Source organism: Astatotilapia calliptera, chromosome 22 (assembly GCF_900246225.1).
Source record: "Astatotilapia calliptera chromosome 22, fAstCal1.2, whole genome shotgun sequence".
NCBI lineage: Eukaryota > Metazoa > Chordata > Actinopteri > Cichliformes > Cichlidae > Astatotilapia > Astatotilapia calliptera.
In genome coordinates, this window is record NC_039322.1 from 26,567,963 (window position 1) to 26,590,472 (window position 22,510).

The window sequence follows — 22,510 nt, forward strand, 5'->3', positions numbered from 1 at the left end:
GCTATTTGGACAACTGCTCATCTTTTGCTACCTTGGTACTTGATTTCCTGATTCTTAGATGTTCTGCTCAAAGACGATCCAAATGCAGATGTTTTTTGGGAAGACTGTTCTAATAAAAGAAAATTTTAGTCCAGAACTTAGTAGTGAGACTACACATATTAGAAGCAAATCTACATGCACAGAAATTTCTGTAAACTATTTAAATTCAGAATCCAGCCAGGACTTCAATTCCGTTCAATGCAGTTTTATTAATATAGCACAAAATTATAACAATGGCCACTTTATATCTTAAAGCAAAGCCCCTACAGTGTCCTTTGCTTACAGCTAAGACATCTTCAGTTCTTTTCTGCTGCCACGATAGGGAAGCAGAGCTTGAGAGAAGTATATAGTCAGTCAGTCTGGATTTATCTTTAGTGCCTTATATCAGCTCATCACTCAGTAGTTGGCAGTACTATGCACGTATCTAAGAGCTACTGATTGTTAGTGAGCATGGTAACCAGTTAATGGGGAATCCAGTCTGGGAGCTGAAAATGCTGTTTTCCATGTGTGTATGTATTTTGTTTTGTTTTTTCATGAGGGCGTAAACACTTCTGTCACCATATGCATTGGTTTATCTCCCAGCACTTTGGCGGCTTATAGGCAGGAATGAAGAAAGAAAGCAACGTATGAATATATTCCCAACAGCATTCCCTTTACTGCAACAAAAAAAACCCCTGAAGCAGACTGTTTGAACATATGTTACTATTGTTGTTTCTTTTTTTGTTTTTAAGTGTGAATAGTATCATGTATGATATATTAGTCAGGATGGTGTCAACAGGAGATTGACCTATAAGAACAAGCCAAAGGAAAGGATTTAGAGGCTTTGCAGTATTGATCTAATTGGAAATGAGCTACACCCGGGCTGTCAAGTGAGAAATTGAACTAGAAATTAAAAATGTGACATTTTACCCTTTTAACATTCATTATGGGTGGCTTGTGTTTGAAAATGGCTCATTAGGGTACAGTAGAACTGGTATAGAGTCTGTTACTAATTCAGTGCAAGCGACTCAACTGGCTATGCGACAGATGCCACATTATATCATCAAGTCAAACCTTGATCCTATGATTTTCTGCACACTGAAACACATCCTTGTTGATAATGACTCAGCCGCTAAACTTGTCAGAATAGCACAATGTAAATTCTGCTTCAGGGTAGATTTTCCTTTTTACAATATGAAAAATAGAGAACTATAAAATCTGATTACACTGCATGTCACACTTAGATACAATTATTTGGCCTTGAGCAACTAACAGTCACTTTAATTTGTAATTTATGAGCTTGTTGATGGTGTTTGGTACTGATTCACAGAGAGTGATTCTGCCACACGCAGTACAGATGCCATGAGAAGTGGAAGAGATAAAAAGCAAATGCTATGTGTGTGTCTTCCCCCTGAGGAGGTCATAGCCAAGTCCATGAGTCATCTCTCAATGCACAGTGTGGAAGTTCCCCTCTCAATAGCGAGCTTAAAAAGCTCTGGATATGTAGTCATTAGTTATGATTATATCAATAATTACTATCAATTAATATCAACATACAATCTGACTAAAATGCATGTAAAAAAATAAAAAGTACATACATATAAGGTATGCAAAAAAGTTCAGAGGTTCATAAAAGTCAAACACTTAATCTGATTGAAACTTAGTTGATTTTCCATTTAAGATAATCTTGAATGTCCGCATGGATTCCAACACTCCTGCTTTTTTTTTTTTTGATCACTCCCTGAAAGTCTCCCTCTGACATTTGCACTGTGCACTTTGATGTTTTGCTGTGGACCCCAACTTTTGTAACATCTGCTTAAAACTGACCTCAAATTGTGTGAAGGATCAAAAATGACTAAGCAGTTTTCAGTTGAAGGGCCCATAGTTTCCAATCAGGAATGCAGAGCAGGAGCATGCTCGTCATTTTATTCGGCATTCACCAGGTTCTGCTCCGTAAACGGAGTGAGAATGTCAATGTGGATTTTTGTCCCGAGTCACCTTAGTTATAACGTTCAGTAGAAATCACATGAATTATGTTGCGTCCCAGCATTGTGCTGTATCAGAGGGTAGGAGCAAAGTGCAAGAGGGTTTTTTGCTTCTTCTGTAAAATGATTTATTAATAGCAGAATAGCTAAAAATGGCCCAGAGGTGCATGGAATGATGATTTTAAATGGGAAATTATCAGATAAGCCTTAAAAATTCATTATTGACCTGTTCTCTGAACTTTTGATTAAACTTGATGTACGCATACAGTTATTTGAAAAAGTACAATTTCACATGTTCTGTATTTTTGGTCGCTACTATATCTTAAATTCTTGAAATATTTATTAACTCAACATAGTTTGAAGTTCAAAACTTGGTTAAAAAGAATGCCAATATTCATGTTGACTTGAAATATACATCTTGTACCAGAGCAATTTAGGACTAGTTTTAAATTCACTGCACAGCTGAACTGCTTAGGCAGGCTGTTTGTATAATTCATCAGTCAAAGCTCAGCTCTGAAGGTCTCCCGGACTGTCTGGGCTTATCCAATAAGAAGCTACTTAAAAGCAGAACAATACAGATTCACAAATTAACAGCTGAAAAGTCACTCTTTCAGCTCAAAGTAGGATGAACCAATTTTCCAAGCAACACTCTGGAATCCTTTTTATTTCAACTGCATAATAGAAATGTTAAATTGTTTAGAACTATCCAAATTAATCTGGGTAATAAATAGAAAAGTACCAAACCGTGAATGGCTGTTGACAATAAGTATAGACAGCTGACACGCATATTAATCATTCGCACAAGCGCCAGTTTTCTCTGAAATGGCCTGTTGAATGTGATGTTTAGTGCCCACAAATATACTGAATATAAAATATCAAAGGTGAATTTGGAAGCCACTCCGGATACGAGTTCTGAAATACGCTGCTCAGAAGAATTCAAGGAACACAGATCTCTACGGCGGGGGGAAAAAATTCTAAAAATCTGTGCTGATATGGACTGGGTAATGTTTTAGGAATGAAAGGATGCCACAGCATTAATGGAAATGAAAATTATCTCCAGAGGGTTTGATTCAGAGATACCCTGAGTGCTCCAAATGAGATGACAGGTGTCCCTGGGGATATCCTCCCAGCTATAGACCAGGGCATCACTGAGCTCCTGGATAGTCTGAGACACAACCTGACAACATTGGATGGACCAAAGAAAATGCCCGAGATGGCATGGTATTAATTCCTTCATCCACCTAGAAGTGCCTGCAGACTCTTGCACATGAGGCCAGCATTGATGATCACCAGGACCAACCCAGGACCCACTGCATTAGCATACGGTCTGACAGTTGGTTCAAGGATTTCATGGCAGTCGGGCTGCTGCCTGTGGTGGTGTCTGTGTCCCTCCATGGATATGCTTCCCCAGACCACCACTGACCTACCACCAAAGCAGTCTTGCTGAACGATGTTACAGGCTGTATAACGTTCTCCACAGCTTCTCCAGACCCTTTCAAATCCATCACATGTGCTCAGGGTGAAGCTGCTCTTAGCTGTGAAAAGCACAGCACAAATGCCAATCAGGCTCCACAGTGCCGGGCAGTGAGTTTGGTCTGAGACATTCACACCAGTGGTCTCCTGGAAGTCATTTTGTAGGGTTCTGGCAGTTACTCTTGGCACAAAGGAGCAGATGCCGGTCGTCCCAATGGGTTAAGGACCTTCCACAATCCTCTCCAGTTCTCCTAGACTAACTGCCTGTCTCCTTGATCTCCTTTAGTCTCTTCAAACTGTGCTGCAAGACACAGCAAACCTTCTGGTAATGACGCATATTGGTGTTCCATCCCTGAGGAGTTGGACTGTGCACCTGTGCAACCTCTATAATGTCCAAGTATCACCTCATGCAACCAGTAGTGACACTGACCGTAGTCAAATAGAAAAGTTAGTGAACAAACAGTCAGAAAAGATGTCGGTGGTGCTCCGGCGATGCGCTGGGCAGTTTTCACGACCCTCTGCAACGCCTTCCGGTCCGAGGCAGAGCAGCTCCCGTACCAGACTGTTATACAGTTGGTCAGGATGCTCTCGATGGTCCAGCGGTAGAAGTTCACCAGGATGTCTGAGGACAGGTGGTTCTTCCTCAGGAAGAAGAGGCACTGGTGAGCCTTCTTGACCAACTTGGAGCAGTTGGTTGTCCAGATGAGATCCTTGTGTATGTGGATTCCTACATACACATATTCACTTATTCTGTTAACTTCACCCAGTATCCACTTGAAATCTGTATTCAGAACATGACATCCTTCCTGCAAGTTGGATGAGTGTAGCGAAGGTTTATGCTCTCTTTACAATCGAGTGCTGTTACAGAGACTACTCTTTGTGCATTAATCATGCCCATATTATATAATATATGTATTTCAAAGCTTATATGAGGGTCCACTGAGAATTTCCAAAAAAAGTCAAGCATGGCTCAGGATACGGATCATTATACTACTGTATCATCCCTGTTGTACACCTGAAAACAGACCATATCTGCTAGCAGCTCGTGTTACCCAACAATTCCAGCAAAGCCTTGAAATAGAAATTCTACATGGCTTTGAGTGATCAAAGCTGCAACACTGACACTTTACCGTTATTCTCTGGAATACAGATGATGTGACGTGATTCATCGTGACTCAGACAATTCAACAGAAAGGTAGCCGCACCTTTCCACACAGTATGCTTTGTCCATAGATGCCTTCACTCTCTCTTTCTCTTACCCTCTTCATGCATTCTGCACTTTCTCTCAAAGGTTAATAGACACAGGTTTGGTGCTCTAGGCGCTGCTCGTCTCACCCATTATTCCAAATGTCAGCTGTGTAAATGATCAGCGGCGTCCTTGTCATCACATATTATCTGGGTAATTGCCCTCTGATAAACGTATTTGTTTTGATGCAGTATTCATACATTGATAGCCTTCCCTGTGATCGTTATAAAAACATGCTCCCCGTTCACCTTTGACTTCTAGATGAATGCAAAACATAAACATAACATGATGGATCTGTCTTCAGTGCTGTTACCAGCAAATAATGTCTGTTTTTTGACTGCTTTGGTAGTTATTCGAGGATGTTTGTGTAATATCAGCCGCGTGCATCCATCCACATATTTAGTGTATCTACAGAAGCAGCTGTGTTGGCTCTTTAATAATATAGTGGGGAAGTTTAAGCAGTTTTGGTCAATGAGCAAACCGCTGATCTACATAGGTTTGTACTGTAATCCAAATGACTAACAGATCCACTCAGCTGCTGCTTGGGTTTCTTCAGTATATAGGATCTAAACTGAAGTAAGATCATTTTCCTGCATTTTAATCAGACTTTCCTCTCTACAGTAGTAAACCTGTTACACACTTGTGGGAACAAAAGGTACACAAAAGGACTACAGTATTGGCCTATAATTACCATTAAGAGCATTTTAAAAGGGGATTCGTCATTGTTGAAAGCCTCAGAGGGTTGTGGGTTTGTGTTAAAACGTCCACTAAATTGCTCATTTCCCCATGATTGACTTTGCAGTTTATTCTACATTAAAGATAACTAGAAGCTGGCGGAAAGAATCTGAATGGGAGAAAAATAAAAATTCATATAAGGAAAAATAAGAAAGGACGAGAGAAATGAAAGCGTGTGGCAAATGGCCTGTCAGAGTACTACTGTGGAAATATTGTATGTAGACAGAAAAACTGTCACAGAGAGGCACTCAGTGTTGAGTGTTGGCATAGAGAAAAGATTTAAAACACTGTATTTCTTACGTGCACAATGAACTTTTCTACGTGTCTTATGTCCCGTCGTGGCTGCCCCGCCATGAACCTGGTTCTGCTAGAGGTTTCTTCCTGTTAGAAGGGAGTTTTTCCTCCCCACTGTCGCCACGTGTTTCCTCATAGGGGGGCAATCTGATTCTGAGGTTTTCGTCCCGTTATTGTAGGATCTTTTGTGATTTCGCACTAGATAATTAAAACTGAATTTATTTGAATTAAAAAAAGTACTTTAGACCCCATCAACCTTTCTCGTGTTCATATCTAGGACTCAGTGTTTGTTTTCATTAATGTTTTTCCCCTCTTTGTGTCACCTAACACAAATAAATTAATCATTCTTAATTTTCACGCAAATGTGTTATCGGTGCTTCAGACCTATTTCAGAAAACCAAATCTCCTTAGAAAACCCAAGACCCAAGCTGCAGACATTACAAATATCCAGCATTCAATTTCTGGGGTGTCAAACTCCAGGCCTCGAGGGCCGGTGTCCCCTTTAGGTTTTATATCTCACCCTGGGTCAACACACCTGAATCAAATGACTAAATCATTACCAGGCCTCAGGAGAACTTCAAGACATGTTGAGGGGGTAATTTAGCCATTTAAATGAGCTGTGTTGGATCAAGGACACAACCTGCAGGACACCGACCCTCGAGGCCTGGACTTCGACACCTGACCTCTAGAGCATCTCATTTTGTTACACCCACAATTTTGGAATGTTAGCAAGAAGCAAGATATAAACAAATTAAAATCATGGTTCAGCCCAGGTTGGTATTTTCCGTAAGCTGACATGTTATTCCTTACATAAGTCAGCCATCATTGCTAATCAGACTACCAGCTTCACACTTTTTTCTATTGTTATCAATAAAAGTGGCTACAGAGAGACGTGAGAGCAGACACTCTGCAAACACTCCTCATACGTGTAACCACAGGCTAATGTTTGTTTCCACTTTTGTGCGGAAGATATAAAGCTTAATTTAAATGGTTGTGACTTGCTGTAATCTATCAGAATTGTCTTGTGTTTATAGCTTTTTCGCCATCTAATCAAAACTCCAATGATAAAATTCAATTAATGATGTTATAGATGATTATTTTCCTAAGTGTCCATGCACTTGCCTCGTACGAAACCCTGCTTCTTTTAATGTTCTTTATACAAATGAATCATTCTTGAAAACTCATGAAACTTTAAACGTGTCAGAAACTATTGAAAAAGTGCATATTTTATGGGTCATGGACATGGATGGTTTATATGGGTTCTAGTATTGTTGTTAAAGTATTCAGTATGCACATGTACCACCACAAGACTTAGTTGGAGCCATTCTCTAAACCTAACAGGGAGCCTGCTATTTTGATTTTATCAAGCACTTTTATTGCCTTTTTTTTTTTCAATTTCCTGGTTTATACTTAAACTTTTATATAATTATTTACAGGCACATGATACTCAGTTTGTCTTATCTAAATAGCCTTTAACATTGAGTTAGATGTGCTGCCAAAAGGGAGTCAGTCTTATTACACAAGCCAGTGTGTGAATGGGTGTGTGAATGGGTGAATGACTGAATGTAGTGTGAAGCGCTTTGGGGTCCTTAGGGACTAGAAAAGCGCTATACAAATGCAGGCCATTTACCATTACCATTTACCATTAGCTGATTTTCACATGTGCTCTTTGACATATGGTATACAGCAGGCACTGAGTGGAAACGGGAAGTGATATCCATTTGTTTGTGCGAAATCCTGCAACATTCCACGTCTGAAGACATACAAGCATACACTGACAAGCACAGAAGTTCAAGGGCCTGTTCATTCCTTTAATTTAATTACATTAGAGTATCTTTGACGTTTCTCCGGCTTCGTTCCTGCCTCAGAATAGCTGTCTGTTAGTTATTGTTGTTATATTTAGAGTGTGATGTATTTTTATTTAATACCAGGTTTTTCCATGTGTAAATATAGAGCAGTGACTCCCGTGTTGATTAATTCCTGAAACTCTCCAAAGCTTTTCCATGCTGCTGTCCTTAACCACGTCCACCCATCTCTGCGTCGCTGTGGAGAAGCCAGTGTTGAGGGAGTCCTCAATCAGCTGGTCCTGGAGCACCTGCAGCTTGCTCCTTTGCAGTGGGGTGAGTCTCTTTTGTGTGCATGCTTGCATTTGTCTTCCTGCGAGATTAATGGTTGTGCTCACACGCCACACCCACAGTTGAATGTTTGTGAACTCGAGCTACTGGAAATGTGCAACATTATGACTAAAGCTCTACGTGGATTTTATTTTACGTCTTTGAGCATGTTTGTCTTCCAGTTACGGTTATTTTGGTGGTTCCACGACCATCTCACACTTGTCAGTTAGTGCTTAAACCTCCAGAACTGGTCTCAAGTCATGTTTTTTATTTGCATTTATAATGGGCCACAAGCTATTTTGGAGAAGTGTAGACAGCAGCTTGGGAAATGTGTGAATCACCGGGGACTCACAGAATTTGTAGGAGCACTTTTCAGTCTCACCATCTGTGATCATCCTCTAAAATCACTTTTGATTTACTGCCGGTGTTTGTTTTCTGAGATTCCTGGCCTCTCTTCGGGCCCTGCCAGCATTTTGATTAGTCAGCTGGGGCTGTCCTCCTTTTGCAAAGAGAAAGCAATCTGCGAAATGAAGCGACACAGCAGATCAAGCATGGAAATGTAAGAATCTGTTGAGACAGAAATGGAGGAATCAGGAGCAACATTCGCTGGATGTTTTGGCATTTGACATGCACTTTCTTCAAATACTTTCCAGAGAAAAGCTGATGTTCTGTTTCATGTGTGCATTCTTATTGCAGACATAACTGTTAATCCCTCATGTCTCCATTTCTGCAAAAGTAGTTATGCAGCTCAGACCCGGGCTTTTGCGAGGATTGCTTGTTGTGAGCCAGATAATTTGCCTCAGCCCATTAGGATGCCTTTATCAGGGTTGCCAAGGCTATCACAGGCTCAATTATGGGTATAGTTCAACGATTTCCCCAATGTCTAAAATCATTAGTCCAGTTGGATGCTTGAAATGTCTTTGCTCTCCAAGCCTCACACTAGTAAAATAGCTGTAGGTGAATGCATCTTTAATTTCAAACATTCTGATTACACTTGTGTTTAATTCCCACAGCGTCTATGGAGAACTGTTTTGTTTGCCTTGCTGTGTTGTCACTATACAAAGGTAACTCGTTCCTGACGTGATAGATGACCAAAGAGCCTAAATGAAGCTCAACGCTTAAGTAACGTATTATGTTAATGCTGTTAATATAGAATCATTCCAGAATTTCAGTCTAATAATTTTACTCTTTTTTTCTTTCTCTCTTTTGGTTTGTGTGACACACTCTTATGTTTTCTAAGATTGATGCAGAAGCTGCTGCAGATATAATTTCACTGTCTGTTAGAAATGGCATGCATAGATTATTACAGCGCTGATGTGAAATGGCTGCATGAGATTTGTGCTGTTTGGAAATCAAATTATTTTCTGCTCCTTAATAGTCTTGATGAGTGCATAAAGAATACACGTTACATCTCAGCATATGTCTCTGAACCATCAGCATGCAATTTTAGCAAATTTAAAGAGTGTTAGCTGTCAATGATAAACATCTCAAAGTGCTTAAGTGTGCCAAAGGAGTCATTTACTCCCCAGTGCCACCCCAGGTCTGTTTTATGGCATTTTCCAGTCATGTGGAACAGTGTTTCCCCCCCCCTCATTCGTATCACACTCTACAGTAAAACAGTTTGTGTCATTCATATCAGATTCTAGGATTTCCACTTGGCCTCGCTCAAGATGGCAGGCTTCATCTTTGCTTTAACCTTCATTTGTGGATGGCATAGCAAACTGTGTTCACAGGCATGAGTGGAAATGTTCCCGAGCCCATGCTGTAAATTCTGTGACAGGATCATTCCTGCTTTCAGCGCAGTGCTGTTTGAAATGTCGTAGAGATCCAGCACAGATTTTTTTAGGCCTTGGCCTTTGTGCACAGAGATTTCTCCAGACTCCTGGAGTCTTTTGATGATTTTAGATGAAGAGAAGATTTAAAGTATTCACTTTTTTATATTCTGGAATGTTTAGACATTGGTGTTTTTGCAGATTGGTGAACCTCTGTCGATATTTACTTTTGAACTCAGGTTCTTTTTATATCCAGTCATCATTGATCTGTTACCAATTTACTCAAGTATTTGCAAAATACTTGAGTATACTATCGAATTGAAAATGAGCTGATATTAAACCTATGTTTTAAAAAAACAAAAATAGAAATAGTAACATGTCTCAGTTTAGATTCAGTGTGATTTCTATTGTGGAAAAATAAGGGTTTATGAGATTTGAAAATCATTCTGCCTTTTACATTTTATACAGCATCATAGTTTTGGGAAAATATCTTTTTCCCTTGGCCAAGATCTGCTTCGATAAAAGATGAATAATTACTGCAGGGCGATGCAGATGGGATGTTGAGCCGGGGCAGAGTGTGTGGCTGGACGCGTGGAGAGCCGGGTGGGTTGCTGGCTGCGCAAGAGTAGCAGAGGAAGTGTAGCTGAACCGAGCAGAGAGTCCAGAGTAAATAAATAAAGAGTGACATCCGGAGCAGAGCCTTAGGCCTGGGGAGAGCAATGTGAGCGCTGGATGACAGGGAGGCTGCAGGTCTGATGAACCGGAGGCAAATTAAATTCAGTTGTTTTACTTTTGCAATACTTAGTTCAATAAAAAGTTTTTGTTGTAGCAAACTGTCTGTTTCACAGTGCATGCTTTATCTTAGTACCACGTTATCCAAAATTTTTCCATAATGATGTTCTTCTACAATAATTCATCTTATTTTCTGATGTGTAATGACAAATGTTCAATCATTTGCAAAACTAAACTGTAATCTTAAAACCTTATATTGCACTGATAATAAAAAAAATAGATGCTTATTCAATAAAGGACTTGTTTGTTGTTCCTGCTGCTGTTGCAGGACGGGGTCAGATGCCCACAGTGCTCTCAGGCCTGTGGAAAGTCATCACGTTCAAACTGGATATGAACTCTGTTCACCTTACTGTAACCATCTGTTACAGCTGGTGTAGTATATCATTAAAACCACTCATCCACAGTTTAGTTAGCATACCTACTCATTTAATGCTGTTGATTGTTCTACTTCTAACAGTGGAGTCCACAGTCTATCATTTTCATTTTCAATCAACACTTCAAACACATCCAACTTTTTTATTCATGATTCTAGCTGCTTATGCATTACCTAACAGCTGCTAGTCTTACTTTCTATTAATAATTTACAAATTTGTATTGATAATTTAATGTTTTCAACTACTTATTCATACTTTTTTCTCTTGAACTCTTCAGGTCGACTTAATTCTTAAAGTAAATTCTGTTTGTTTGTTTTTCATGTTATTTTTCAGGTACTCTGTCCACCCATCCTCCAGGCAGCGCAGGGCTGTAGTACTAAGTCGAGCTTAACATGTAACCACATTACATCCACTCAGCTGGTGTCAGAAATTTGTCATGTGTCACTATAACTGTATGTCATCATAGCTGTTTGTAGTGAAACACAATATATTAAAAACTTTGTAAATGCTTTTTAGTTACACGTTCTTGGCCTTAAGCTGGAGAAACAGGCATCTCTGCCTGTGCTTAACCAATTATGTGGCATGAGAAACTTGATCCTCTATGATTTGCTTCTATAGAAACCCTATGAATATTTAATCACACAGGTTCAAGAGAACTTGGAAAGTGCCAGAATCAGTTTTATGGCTTTGTGTTTGTTAATAGTCTCATTACTATTATTGATTGGAGAGCAAACAGAGGCCATTAGTAAATGATTCTACCTCAGGGCAGAATCAGCCCCACAGTCCCATCGGCAGACTTGCAATAAGATCATATATGATCAAATTCACTGCGTTATCACAAATATGAAAGTCTTTTTTTTTTAATTAGTAAAACATCGTTTTGTTAGTGCTGAATTTCATTTTGCCGAGGTTCAGAAAAATGGCTCTAATTCACTGAGTGGGCGAGAAATTAAAGCGGATTACTTTTGTGTTTCTGTGGTAAACCTTTGCTGACAACAAAACATCAAGTGAAAAGACATTATGCAATGAACACTAGATTAGAGAGCTGCGCTCGTTTATACTGTTCTGTCTGCCCTAAAATATAGTACGTGGAAAGAGTCGACAACTTTTACATCATCTCCACACGTTTGATTTCACAGAAGCTATAATTCCTGACCTGCTGCTGTTGGGTTTTTATTTGTTTAAGAGAAGTATGAATATAGTGCTGTGACTTCAGTATACCAGACGTATTTACAATATAATTTAAGGCCATGTTGTTACAGATGAGGAAAAACCTTTATGACAGATTATATCATAGCTTATTCCTAGAATAGCTGCACTTGGCGCTATACGAGTCTGGATTGATACGTTTCTCTTTCCCTGAGTTTGAGCCCTAATTAAAAAAAAGTCCTCTGACTTTCGCTGCTCTTCATAGTCCTGTAATTTTCAGCTCCAGCAGTCCGCCAGTCTGTTACAGATCCTGAAAAGCAAGTCTAAACTATATATGTTGACTGTGGATTTGGAAGCACTGTTGAAATTGTGAGACGGCTTCACAAACAGTCTAAATGTCAGCAGGGCAGTCTTGGAGATTCTCAGCTATTGTTTTTCACAAGGCTGCTGGCTGACTGGTTTAATTATCTGTGACAAAATTTTATTGCACTCCCAAAACCCATAAGGAGTACTTGTCATCCTTAGAATTGGAGGGAGGACGTTTGACGGGAGGCTGTTAGATCACATTTTTCAGAGGAAAGATTTTACTCAGCACAAATCACACCCCACTTTTTAAAATCTCCTTTCTAATACTGTGTGTAATAGACAGGACATAGCTGAGCTGAGAAAGCAGGGAATTGAATTTGGTGCTGCCAAAACGGACAAGAAGTTTACGTGAACATGCCCAGATTTTCAACATGGATGACTTCAGAGAATGATTTTGTCTCATTGCTGACCAAAAGCTTATCAAAATTCTTTCATAGTAGTTAAAAAAAATACTGTGGCGTTTTCGTTTAAATGAACAAAGTCACACTTGCATATGAAAACAGTATGTGAATTGGTGCTGTGCTGCATTTTAAACATGAAGAATTTTCCCGAACATAAACGTGTTCAGAGAGGGTCCGGACCACGTGTGACCCTAAACTGGAAAAGCAGAAGAAAATTCACGGATGGATGAATACAAATGTTCATATTTACTGAAAGTAGAAGCATTTGAACAGTTTAACACGCCCGTAGTGACTTTAACACGAAACCAACCCGCCACACAGGCCCTTCATAGTTACACAGCCGGCCATTCTGTAAAGCCTCATTGATTATAGCATCTCAGCTGTCAGTTTGATTAAAGGTAAAGTGGTGCAACTTGTGATGGGAGTCAGCTTAATGGAGTGTTGTTAAATAAACATTGACCTGGCCAATCAAGATAAGATACCTTTATTAGTCATGTGCAGACTGTTCTCAAACTGATCTCCCTGTTGGAGCTCAGTCTGGGGGGAGTTATTTTTTTCTCCTCATCTTTCCTCATGTTGTGCAGTTTCCATTGCTATACCTCTCTGACCTGTCTTCCCCATGTGATGTTTTGGTGTAATGCATGTATGGTCGGAGGGTAAGATGGCGCCGCCATTGCGTGCAATAGGTCGGCAGCCTTAACATGAAATTTCCCCTTGTGGGACTAATAAAGGTATCTTATCAAGACGGAGCTGTGTGAGGCTGTGACACCAGCTGGGTGGATGATGATACTGTACACAGAGGGGGCAGCAGGTTTATATCAGACAAGAAGGACCCTGACATGTGTAGGATGGGACTGATAGTTTAATTGATCTATAAGCAATCATCTCTGTACTTTGTAAATGAGAGCACATGTTATACACACGTGTCAAGTCAGTTGCAAAAGCTATTTACTGTTATCCTATTCCTGGATAAAAATCTGACTCCAAAATTTTGAAGTTGAATTATGTAGTTATAGACAGTTGATGATTTTCAGCATTCGGTGTGTTGAGCGTTGTTACCGTGCAGCGACGTGGAAAACTCGGAGCCTGAGCGTGGACTTTGTACCCGTTCCTCCCCCCACCTCACTACGCCACCAGGAAACCATTTCAGTGGAATACAAATGCAGCCATGAATGGAAAGACAAATGTTTAGTCTAGCAGAGGGATGGAAAGCGAATGGTGGAGGCCACGCTGTAAAAGGCGAAGAAATAATTTAATAAGACAGCACTTCTGAAACGACTCACACTCCTTTTTTCTCCCCCCAGTACCCTCCGCATCCACAGAAAGACATTTGGAGCAGTCACAGGCGGTGGCTTTTCAACACACACGGGGGTGTGGGGGGGGGGGGATGCCTCATGGAATAATGTGGCTTTAAGCAATTGTCAGAAGCTCATCTGCCGTAAGTGCTGCAGGTTTGACAAATGATGCTGCCAAACAGCCCAGACTCACCTAACGCTGAAGTCCTGTTGCAGTGACGATGATTAGAGGAGCTGACCTGAGAGAGAGGAAAGAGGCAAATGCGTGCATGGCTAAAATGAAAGAGAAGTGCTCTGACTGCACCTGTAGCTGCTAATATGTCGCATCTGTGAGCACATCAATTTCAGGCTCCTCTGCGGTTTTCAGCACAGCAGTTATGGGGCCGGTGGGAGATGGCAGAAAGCCTTCTTCAGTCTGTGACAAGTTCCTAGAAATGCAAACACATCTACTGGGTGTTGGGCACATCTCTGTTTTTATTTCAGATATAACTGAACCTCGTGTGCAAACTTGTGCACCATGATTAGGTTTCGATCTAGTTAAACATCTGCCCTTCTTTTATGTTTATGTAATATATATTACTATGTAAATGCTTATAATAAACGCGGCTAAAGTTTCAAAAAGCGAGTTAATCATAAGTCATCTGTATGAACCAGAAGCTCAAATTTCAGACTGCTCTAATTTTTTTTCCAGTCTGGCTGTGGATGATGCCATTGACAGCAGATCTCCCTATATGGTTATCTCAGGCACACAGCTCCAGCTGTGACCACAGACAACCACACTACCTGCTTTTTAAACTTTCAATTCCTGGGGGGCAGTGAATTAGGAGAAAGTTGGTTTGGAGGTAAAGTGAGGAGAGATAAAAGAGCCTGTTTCTGACAATGAATGAACTGAGGGGCTGCACTAAGATGAAGTATAAGAAAAATAAGGATTATTTTGAACTGTCACTCATTGGAAAGCTATTCTAGTTAAATCTTTTAAATGTGTTTGCTTGAAAGGCAAACGTTTTCCTTGTTTGTAACCTAATACGCAAGAAAACAGAAATTTCGTGTAAATGATAAATATTTTAATAATAATACGACTTTACATTATTTAACTGAAGACTTTCCCCAAAGTGGCCCACTATGCAGCATCTATCCATCCTCTTCCACTTATCCAATTCAGGGTCACAGGGGGGCTGGAGCTCCCAGTTACCATAGCTACGCAGGGCTAACACACAGAGACAGACAACCATTCAACTCATATTCACACATATTAACTGGTAGAATCACCAGTTAAGCAATACACAAGCCCAAAACTAAATATATCAAAATGTTATATTTTTGTATCTCCTTGAATGGATTTTCGATCTACCAGTGCAGGTCAAATAAAGAAAGTGGTAACAGTAAAACGGCACAGATGCGATCATATTTGGTGCACAAAAAGTCCTACGACAGAGTACCTTGAGAAGTTGTCTCTTGACATAGGCACAAATTTTGAAATGTGGTGGCACGGTGCCGTAGTGGTTAGCACTGTTACCGCACTGGCTGCAACCACTCTGTGTGGATTTTCCACATTCTCCCCGAGCTTTCCCCTGGGCTTCCTCCAGCTATTTTGGCATCCTCCCACAGTCCACCTGTTATATTAATGGGTAATTCTAAATAAGCCATTAATGTGAGGTAGTTTAAGTGTTTGAGGTGTGTGGAATAAAGTGCTGTATGATTGTGACATTGCTATATAAAAACAAGCACGTTACCTTTTCACCTACAAGCACAGACACCCACAACATAACTGAATAATCTAAAATAAATCCAGCCATCCATTCTCTTCCGCTTGTACTGATCGGGGTCACTATCTCAGCTTCCATACTGTGAAGGCATGGAATATCAACAGTATGTAAAGGTTCAATGACTCAGTCTTACATGAACATGCCCTGTTCTGCATCTAATACTCATACAGTTATTTGATTAACTGATTCAGGGATACTTCCACCTTTTTTTCCACTATCACAGGCTGTTTAGTGTTTACAAGTTAGCAATATGCTTACTTGCTTTACTTACTGCTGTCAGAAATGTATAAAGAATTTTTTGCTCTATATTAAACTACATCAAATCTTGACTGCATTAGTACTTACTAGCATGAAGTCGTGTTTGTCTCTGGTTGTTTTTATTCTGTTACATTTTACTTAAAATTGCTAGAATCCAAAGTTGAATGAAGGGCAGCAGCGCTAGACGGCTTCACAAATCATAATCAGCCTGTTGCATTCTGGCTAACACACACACACACACACACACACACACACACACACACACACACACACACACACACACACACACTATGTTTTGAGCATGCAAAAAGAATACATGGAATAAAAGCTTAGTGCTTCGATTTTAATTCTAATAATTAATTTTAATTGACTCAGCAAATGGTTTATTACAGTCACACAACTGAAAAGACTGGAAAAAGTATTCAATGTGAAACAGAGGAATTAATCACATACTCACATGGGTGTTCCTCCCTTCAAAGTTTAGTATTTTTTACTTGATGAATAAGTTAATCAGTTAAACTGCCGTACAAATTAGCATCAATTACTGTTTTTGGACAAACAAGCGTGTAATGAATGTACTGTGTTTGTCTTTAGCCTGATGTGTTTTGCGTTTAGAAAATCATTAAAAGTTATAATTACATGAAATAATCGAGAATAAAGACTTGTTGGAGGAATTTGTATTTGTAGTTGTTTAGAGCTGTTCAGTTGTTGGATTTTTCTGCAGCAGCAGAAAAGGAAGGCGAGTAAGTTGTAGCCGGTGTGACGTCAGCCACTTATTAGTGAACATTACTTATCCTGTGACTCAGGAGGTAGAATCTGCTGATCCAAAGATTGGTGGTTTGATACCTGGTTCCTTGGTCCATATGTTAAAGTGTCCTTTGGCAGGATGCAATACTGAACCCCAGCTGCCTCTGATGCATTCATCAGAGTGTGAGTTCTTAAAGGTACACAGTAAAGCTCAGTATTAATGTGCCTATGAATGAATGGGTATGGCTTACTGGAAAAACTTTTCAAAAATGAGATTTTAATCTGTAAACCTTCAGGAAAATCTACTCGTATTCTTCTATATCTGCTAGGACATAAACACAAACACACACCTTACCAGCCTCCATCTACTGGAGTGCAAGTAGCCTTAAATTTGCTGCAGGTGTGGCCCATTTAGCTGACTGATGGGTGTTGTGAGGAGGACTGAGTTGGCAGAGCCTGATTTATCTGCTTGTTTCTTTTTTAGCTCTGTCAGTCAGCCATCCTAAAGATCTCCAATTGAAGCCAGAGAGAGATATGGGACCATTCACACTTCTTTTGCAAGTCTCCTGGCTAGTCTGCGTGATTTACAGAGGCAGCCCTGACTCAGATGGACTAAGATGGATGTGTGGATGGAAACAAAGAGAGTCATATTTGCAGTGGAGGGGAAATCACGGGGTAGCTTAACAGGAAAGGCTTCAACTGATTCTTCTTCCCGGTTAGCCTGAGCAAGGGGATCTGACAGGAAGAGTCAGTTGCTTTTCAGCTCATTATTTAACCCATTATGAACGTGAATAATGATTTCTGCGCATTGTGTCATGTAGGATTACCATAACACAACACTGAGTAACAAAGCATTGTTAATACATTTTTACCACATTAGGAGGAGGCATGAAAGGATCATTTGTTCTACTTTGGCTGAAATCACCAGTCTTATCCTATCACCCTGGTAGCTTTAATGTGGAAATGAGAGCAAAGCGTAAACCAGCCCACTCTGCGATTCCCTATCTAGCCTTTCCTTTTTCTCTCCGGCCCTGTATGGATCCACAGTTAGCACATTTAACGGTCTTGGAGCGTCTGTTTATGGGGTATTTATCATGGCTACAGAACAATCCGGGCTGTCAGTGCGTCAGTTTGGGTGAGCTGTGGAAATAAATCAAAACTCCCCCGGCTTGCCACAGATAGCACACTACACACTCGCCCATTCATTTAGGCTGCTGGGATGGGAGGAAAGAGTAGGAGAAATAAAAGTTTAGTAAAATTATATAGATGCAGCTAAAGTAAAGGTTTGAATTGAAGTTGTGGAGATCAATTTGGGGAGGTTTCGTCACAGTGTCCGGAAAAAACGTGCTCCATTTGAGCTCATTATTTGTGTTGTATAATTGTAACTATCCAGTGTTTCTTTTGCATCAGCTTAGTTCTCACTGTTTTCCAAATGTATTTTTGGCCTAAACCTATTTCTCTTTCCCAGTCTTATATCAAATAAAACCACCTCCCTTATTGATTTCTTTAGAGGAAACAAGAGTATCCCCAACGGCTGTCTTTTCATTCCTCAAAGACAGATTACCTGACATTTCTAAATGCAACCAAGTCCAACCAATGTTCCTACACTTATTTCTGCTAAAAGGAGGAACGTTGTAGCACAGTTACTAAACTTTCCTCCATAAACCTTTAACTGTGGGAAATACTAACAAACATCTGACTGTGTGTCTTTAATGGAGACATACAGAGTTAGTTAACTTTGATTTCGGGCAGTTTCTTTCACAAACTAGATAGCAGCTTATCTTGTAGCCAGTGCTTGACTGCAGACCTTTTTCTGCTCACTTGTGATGCTGAACCAAGGTGCTCGGTGTATCGAAAATAATGTGTAGCTTGAAATAGACACACTGATAAGCCTGGAGAGTTGAAATCATTTTCATGAGAATAAGAGGATGGATGGAAGTTAAGAACTACTTTAAAGTTAAAAGTACAATGTGTAAAAGCTCTACACTCGTACCCCTCCAAATTCACGTGCGTATTGTAATCCAAGCTACTGTGGCTACTGCAGGGCAAACAAACAGTAGCCTTTCATCTGTAATGAGTGTAGGCTGTCAGTCCACTGTTTACCTCAGCTGTCAATACGTGTCCTCGTCTATTTCCCCTGGTTGGCTGTAAAACCTGGAAAGGAGTCTTCTGTCTGATGACAGCAATACTGAGATGAGCTGTAGAGGATATCCTGGGCTTTTTTTTTTGTTTTTTTGTCCCATTTGGATCTTTAGCCATCAGAATTGTTGTCTTAAGGCCAAGAAAGATGCCAAGTGGATCATCATGCCCTTGCCATATTGGACCATTTGATTGACCTTTATTATAATTATGTATTTATTTTATTTTATTTTTGGTCGCTACAAACGGGACAGACATGACTGGGGGATAGGACAGGGAGAAAGAATGAAAGAAAGAGAGGGAGAGAAAGAAAAACAGAGGGGGGAAGAGACGGTGAGAAGGGGGGGAAGAAAGAAAGAAAAACAAACAAAACACCTGGGTCACCTGTATGGAGAAAAAAAAACAGAAGAGAAAACAAACAAAAAAGAGCAACATAATAAATACAGCACCATCACAATAAACTAGCTAGCAGTAGATAACAGTAGATACTAAATATTAAACACTATTGTGCAGCACGCAAGATACAGCGCACAATATGCTTTAAGGCAGCAGCCAAGAAAGGTGTAGTCCGCGTCTGTGCACACCTGTGTGGATCAGCACGCTTGTATTCCAAAGGTTTCTCCATGTAATGATCTGCTAGGGATTGTGGGGAGCCATAGCCCCGTCCCCCAGGGCATGAAGCAGGTATGGAGGAGATCCAGGCCCCAGACATCCACAGGCCCCAGAGTACAAGGACCTGAGGAGGACCACCAAAAGGGGAGGAACCGTGCCACCCTCCTGGGAAGAGCTGAGTAGAGCCCCAAAGGAGAGGTCACCCAGCAGCTACGGAGCAGATGCCAGAGGGGGTTGCAGTGGCGTGCCCGCGGGCTCTGCCGGCAGCCAGCTGTGCCAGAGAGGACCGAGCTTCAGGCCCAGAGGCCAGAGGCTTGAGGGCACCCCACCCCCCAGAAGGGGCCCAGCCGGGCCACAGGCGCCAGGCCCCGCCAATCAGCCACCAGGAGTGAGCCGGTACATACATGAGCGCCCAGCCCCAGTCGACAAGAACCACCAACACACCAACGTCTGAGGGCATCAGCCACCGGCAGGGAGTGTGGTGAGGGGAGATAGGCCTCCGTACTTTAGAGGGCCTGAGATGTACCCAGAGAGGTTGAGTCTAAGACCCAACCTGACATATAGACACAGACGAACAGGCGCACGCGGACACAGACGTGCATTCCCACCCCTATATGCACAACCAAATACTCGGCACTCACCCAACATGTAGACAGACACAAATAGACACTGCACAGACAGTCACACTCCCCAAACATACTCTATATCCCAGGTCCAGGTACCCCCGCCCCCAGAGGGGCAAGTCGCACCTAAACCCAGGAGATGTAACCCTTCTCTCTGGGGTGGAGGCAAGCGGACCACCTCCTTATCTGCAGTAGCAGGGAGGCCCCGCATCCCAGACCATATCCTGGGCTTTTCTATTACTAAGCACTGGTGTTTTTGCTGCTGTTAGTCTTTAAAGCGAATCTGTCATTATTGGACTGGGATACTCAGCAAATACACTCTATGTACAGTCTCTATTTTTAGAGACTCTTACTCTATTTTCTTTTCTTTTTAGGACATTTGAGCCTAACATTAGCTGGCAGAATGAATGCTTGTTTAGCTTGTTTGTTGTTAGGTGTCCAGAGATGGGAGGGTCGCAATACTGGGAATAAATACGCATGTGTATGCACATTTTCACTTGTTAGAGCCCTGACTTCAGTTCAGGAGTGGAGTCTTACGGTGAGGAGGAAGAAGATGATGAGGTGAAAATCAGGAGGAGAGAGAGCAGTGATGGAGGAAGCAAAAGACATTAGGTGAATATGATAATGAAAAAATAGACATGTACAGATATTAAATGGTAATATATAGTTTGAAAGAGCCATTTGTGATCTTTAAATGAAGAGTAGCTTATAAGGTGTATGTATGTGGCTCATAAAACATGATTAGGTGGAACCACGATGCCCATCTTGTATTCAAGAGGAACATGGCAGCTTCCACAAACCGGCACTTGCTCTTATGTATTTGAAATGGATTATTTTAAGTTTATGCAAACACATCAATTTATTTGAAAATTATACTCTAGTCAGTGTGTGTTTAAGAGTACAACACTTTTCAATTAAATAACCTTTAAAAAAGTCTTGATTGCACCTTGAAAGATCGTAAAAACAATTAGATTCATATTAAAAGGTAAATTTATCCAGTTTAAAATCAATCGTAACTATTCAGTCACTGTTTGATTTAAAGGTTGGATCATTTAATTAATATTATAGTTGATTTTGTTCTTATTATTATTTTTACTTTAGTTGTGTGTCTGTAAGGAAAAACATACAAGTCATTTACATCTAAGTCTGTCCAGTTAGGAATCATCATTTTCACTTGTTTTGGTGCAAATCAAAGTGACAACAATCAGCAGAGAGAAACTACGGGTATCTATATAATTTATATCATAAATACCATCTGAAGTATTTTAATCACAGTGGCACCGAGTCATCTCTTCCGTGCATGAGCCATGTTTGCACATTGAGCACCCTGGATAATAAAGACTTTAGTTTGATGGTCGCTTTGAATGTTATGTATAGAGCACGTGTGTGTTTGTCAGTAAAATTAGAGAGGAATAAACTATGAGATGATTGCATATAATAAGCAGTTTATATATAGGGTATTAATTGCATTGACTGAGCTATACTAACAATCTCACAATATGTCTTTTTCTTATCTAAAGGCATTGAATATATTAATAATCTGATATGAAATTCTGTCTCGATATATATCGAGAAACTGTTTCGCCTGCTTCTTGGTGATGTGGCCGCCTCGGACTCGGAGTTTGCTGGGTTCGAGCTGGGCCCAGTGCACAAGCATTTTTGTCTTTCAACATAATTCTTGGACATGTGCCCAGCCCGCCGTTCTTTTTGGCGACGGTGGTAGACGACATAGCCCGTCAGTGAGAGAGAAGTCGCTCTACTGCATCATCTGTCACTATCGATCCTCCTCATTGACGCTCTGATGCCACAGAGATGTAATCAGATCTTTTCTCACATGAATGGAGTCGCTTTGCTTTTTTTCCCTCCTGATTTCAGTCTGTGGATGCCTCAGATCTGTTTCAAAAATTAAATGAATAATGGAAAGTATAGAAATTTGTCTGTTTGTATCATTTGGCCTTCATCATGTGAACTATATAAGGCTTAGCTAACTGGGATGTGGACAGGCATTGTATTTTTCTGCTGCAGCTGCGCATTAAAATAAGTCAAGTTTTTAATGATTGTTCATGATTCGGAGGGCAGTGCAGTGGTTAGCACTGTCACTCCTCAGCCATCAGTCAGCTGGGATCTTTGTGTGTGACATTTGCATGTTCTCCCTGTGATTGGATGGGATCTCTCTGGGTATCTTAGTCTTCTTCACACAGTTCTAAGACATTTATTTATTATATTTGTTTATTTTAAATTAGCTGGAGGCGTGAGCGTGAATAAGTGTTAATTTAATTTGATACCAGTACCTCATTCCTTCTGTGTTTGCTTTGTCTGCCATTGCTGAAAGGATCTCAAGTCCCACCGCT

The 22,510-nt window shown here is 40.6% G+C and overlaps 1 protein-coding gene across 3 annotated transcripts in view; it reads left to right on the forward strand.

The window, feature by feature from the left end:
- The window catches only part of trappc9 (trafficking protein particle complex subunit 9), a 233,699-nt gene that overhangs the window by 159,037 nt on the left and 52,152 nt on the right, over positions 1–22,510 (forward strand). For all 3 annotated transcript variants that reach the window (XM_026155948.1, XM_026155951.1, XM_026155950.1), the window contains one exon: positions 7,781–7,871. In XM_026155948.1, coding sequence (XP_026011733.1) covers positions 7,781–7,871 — 91 coding nt within the window. The remainder of the gene's footprint in view (positions 1–7,780; positions 7,872–22,510) is intronic.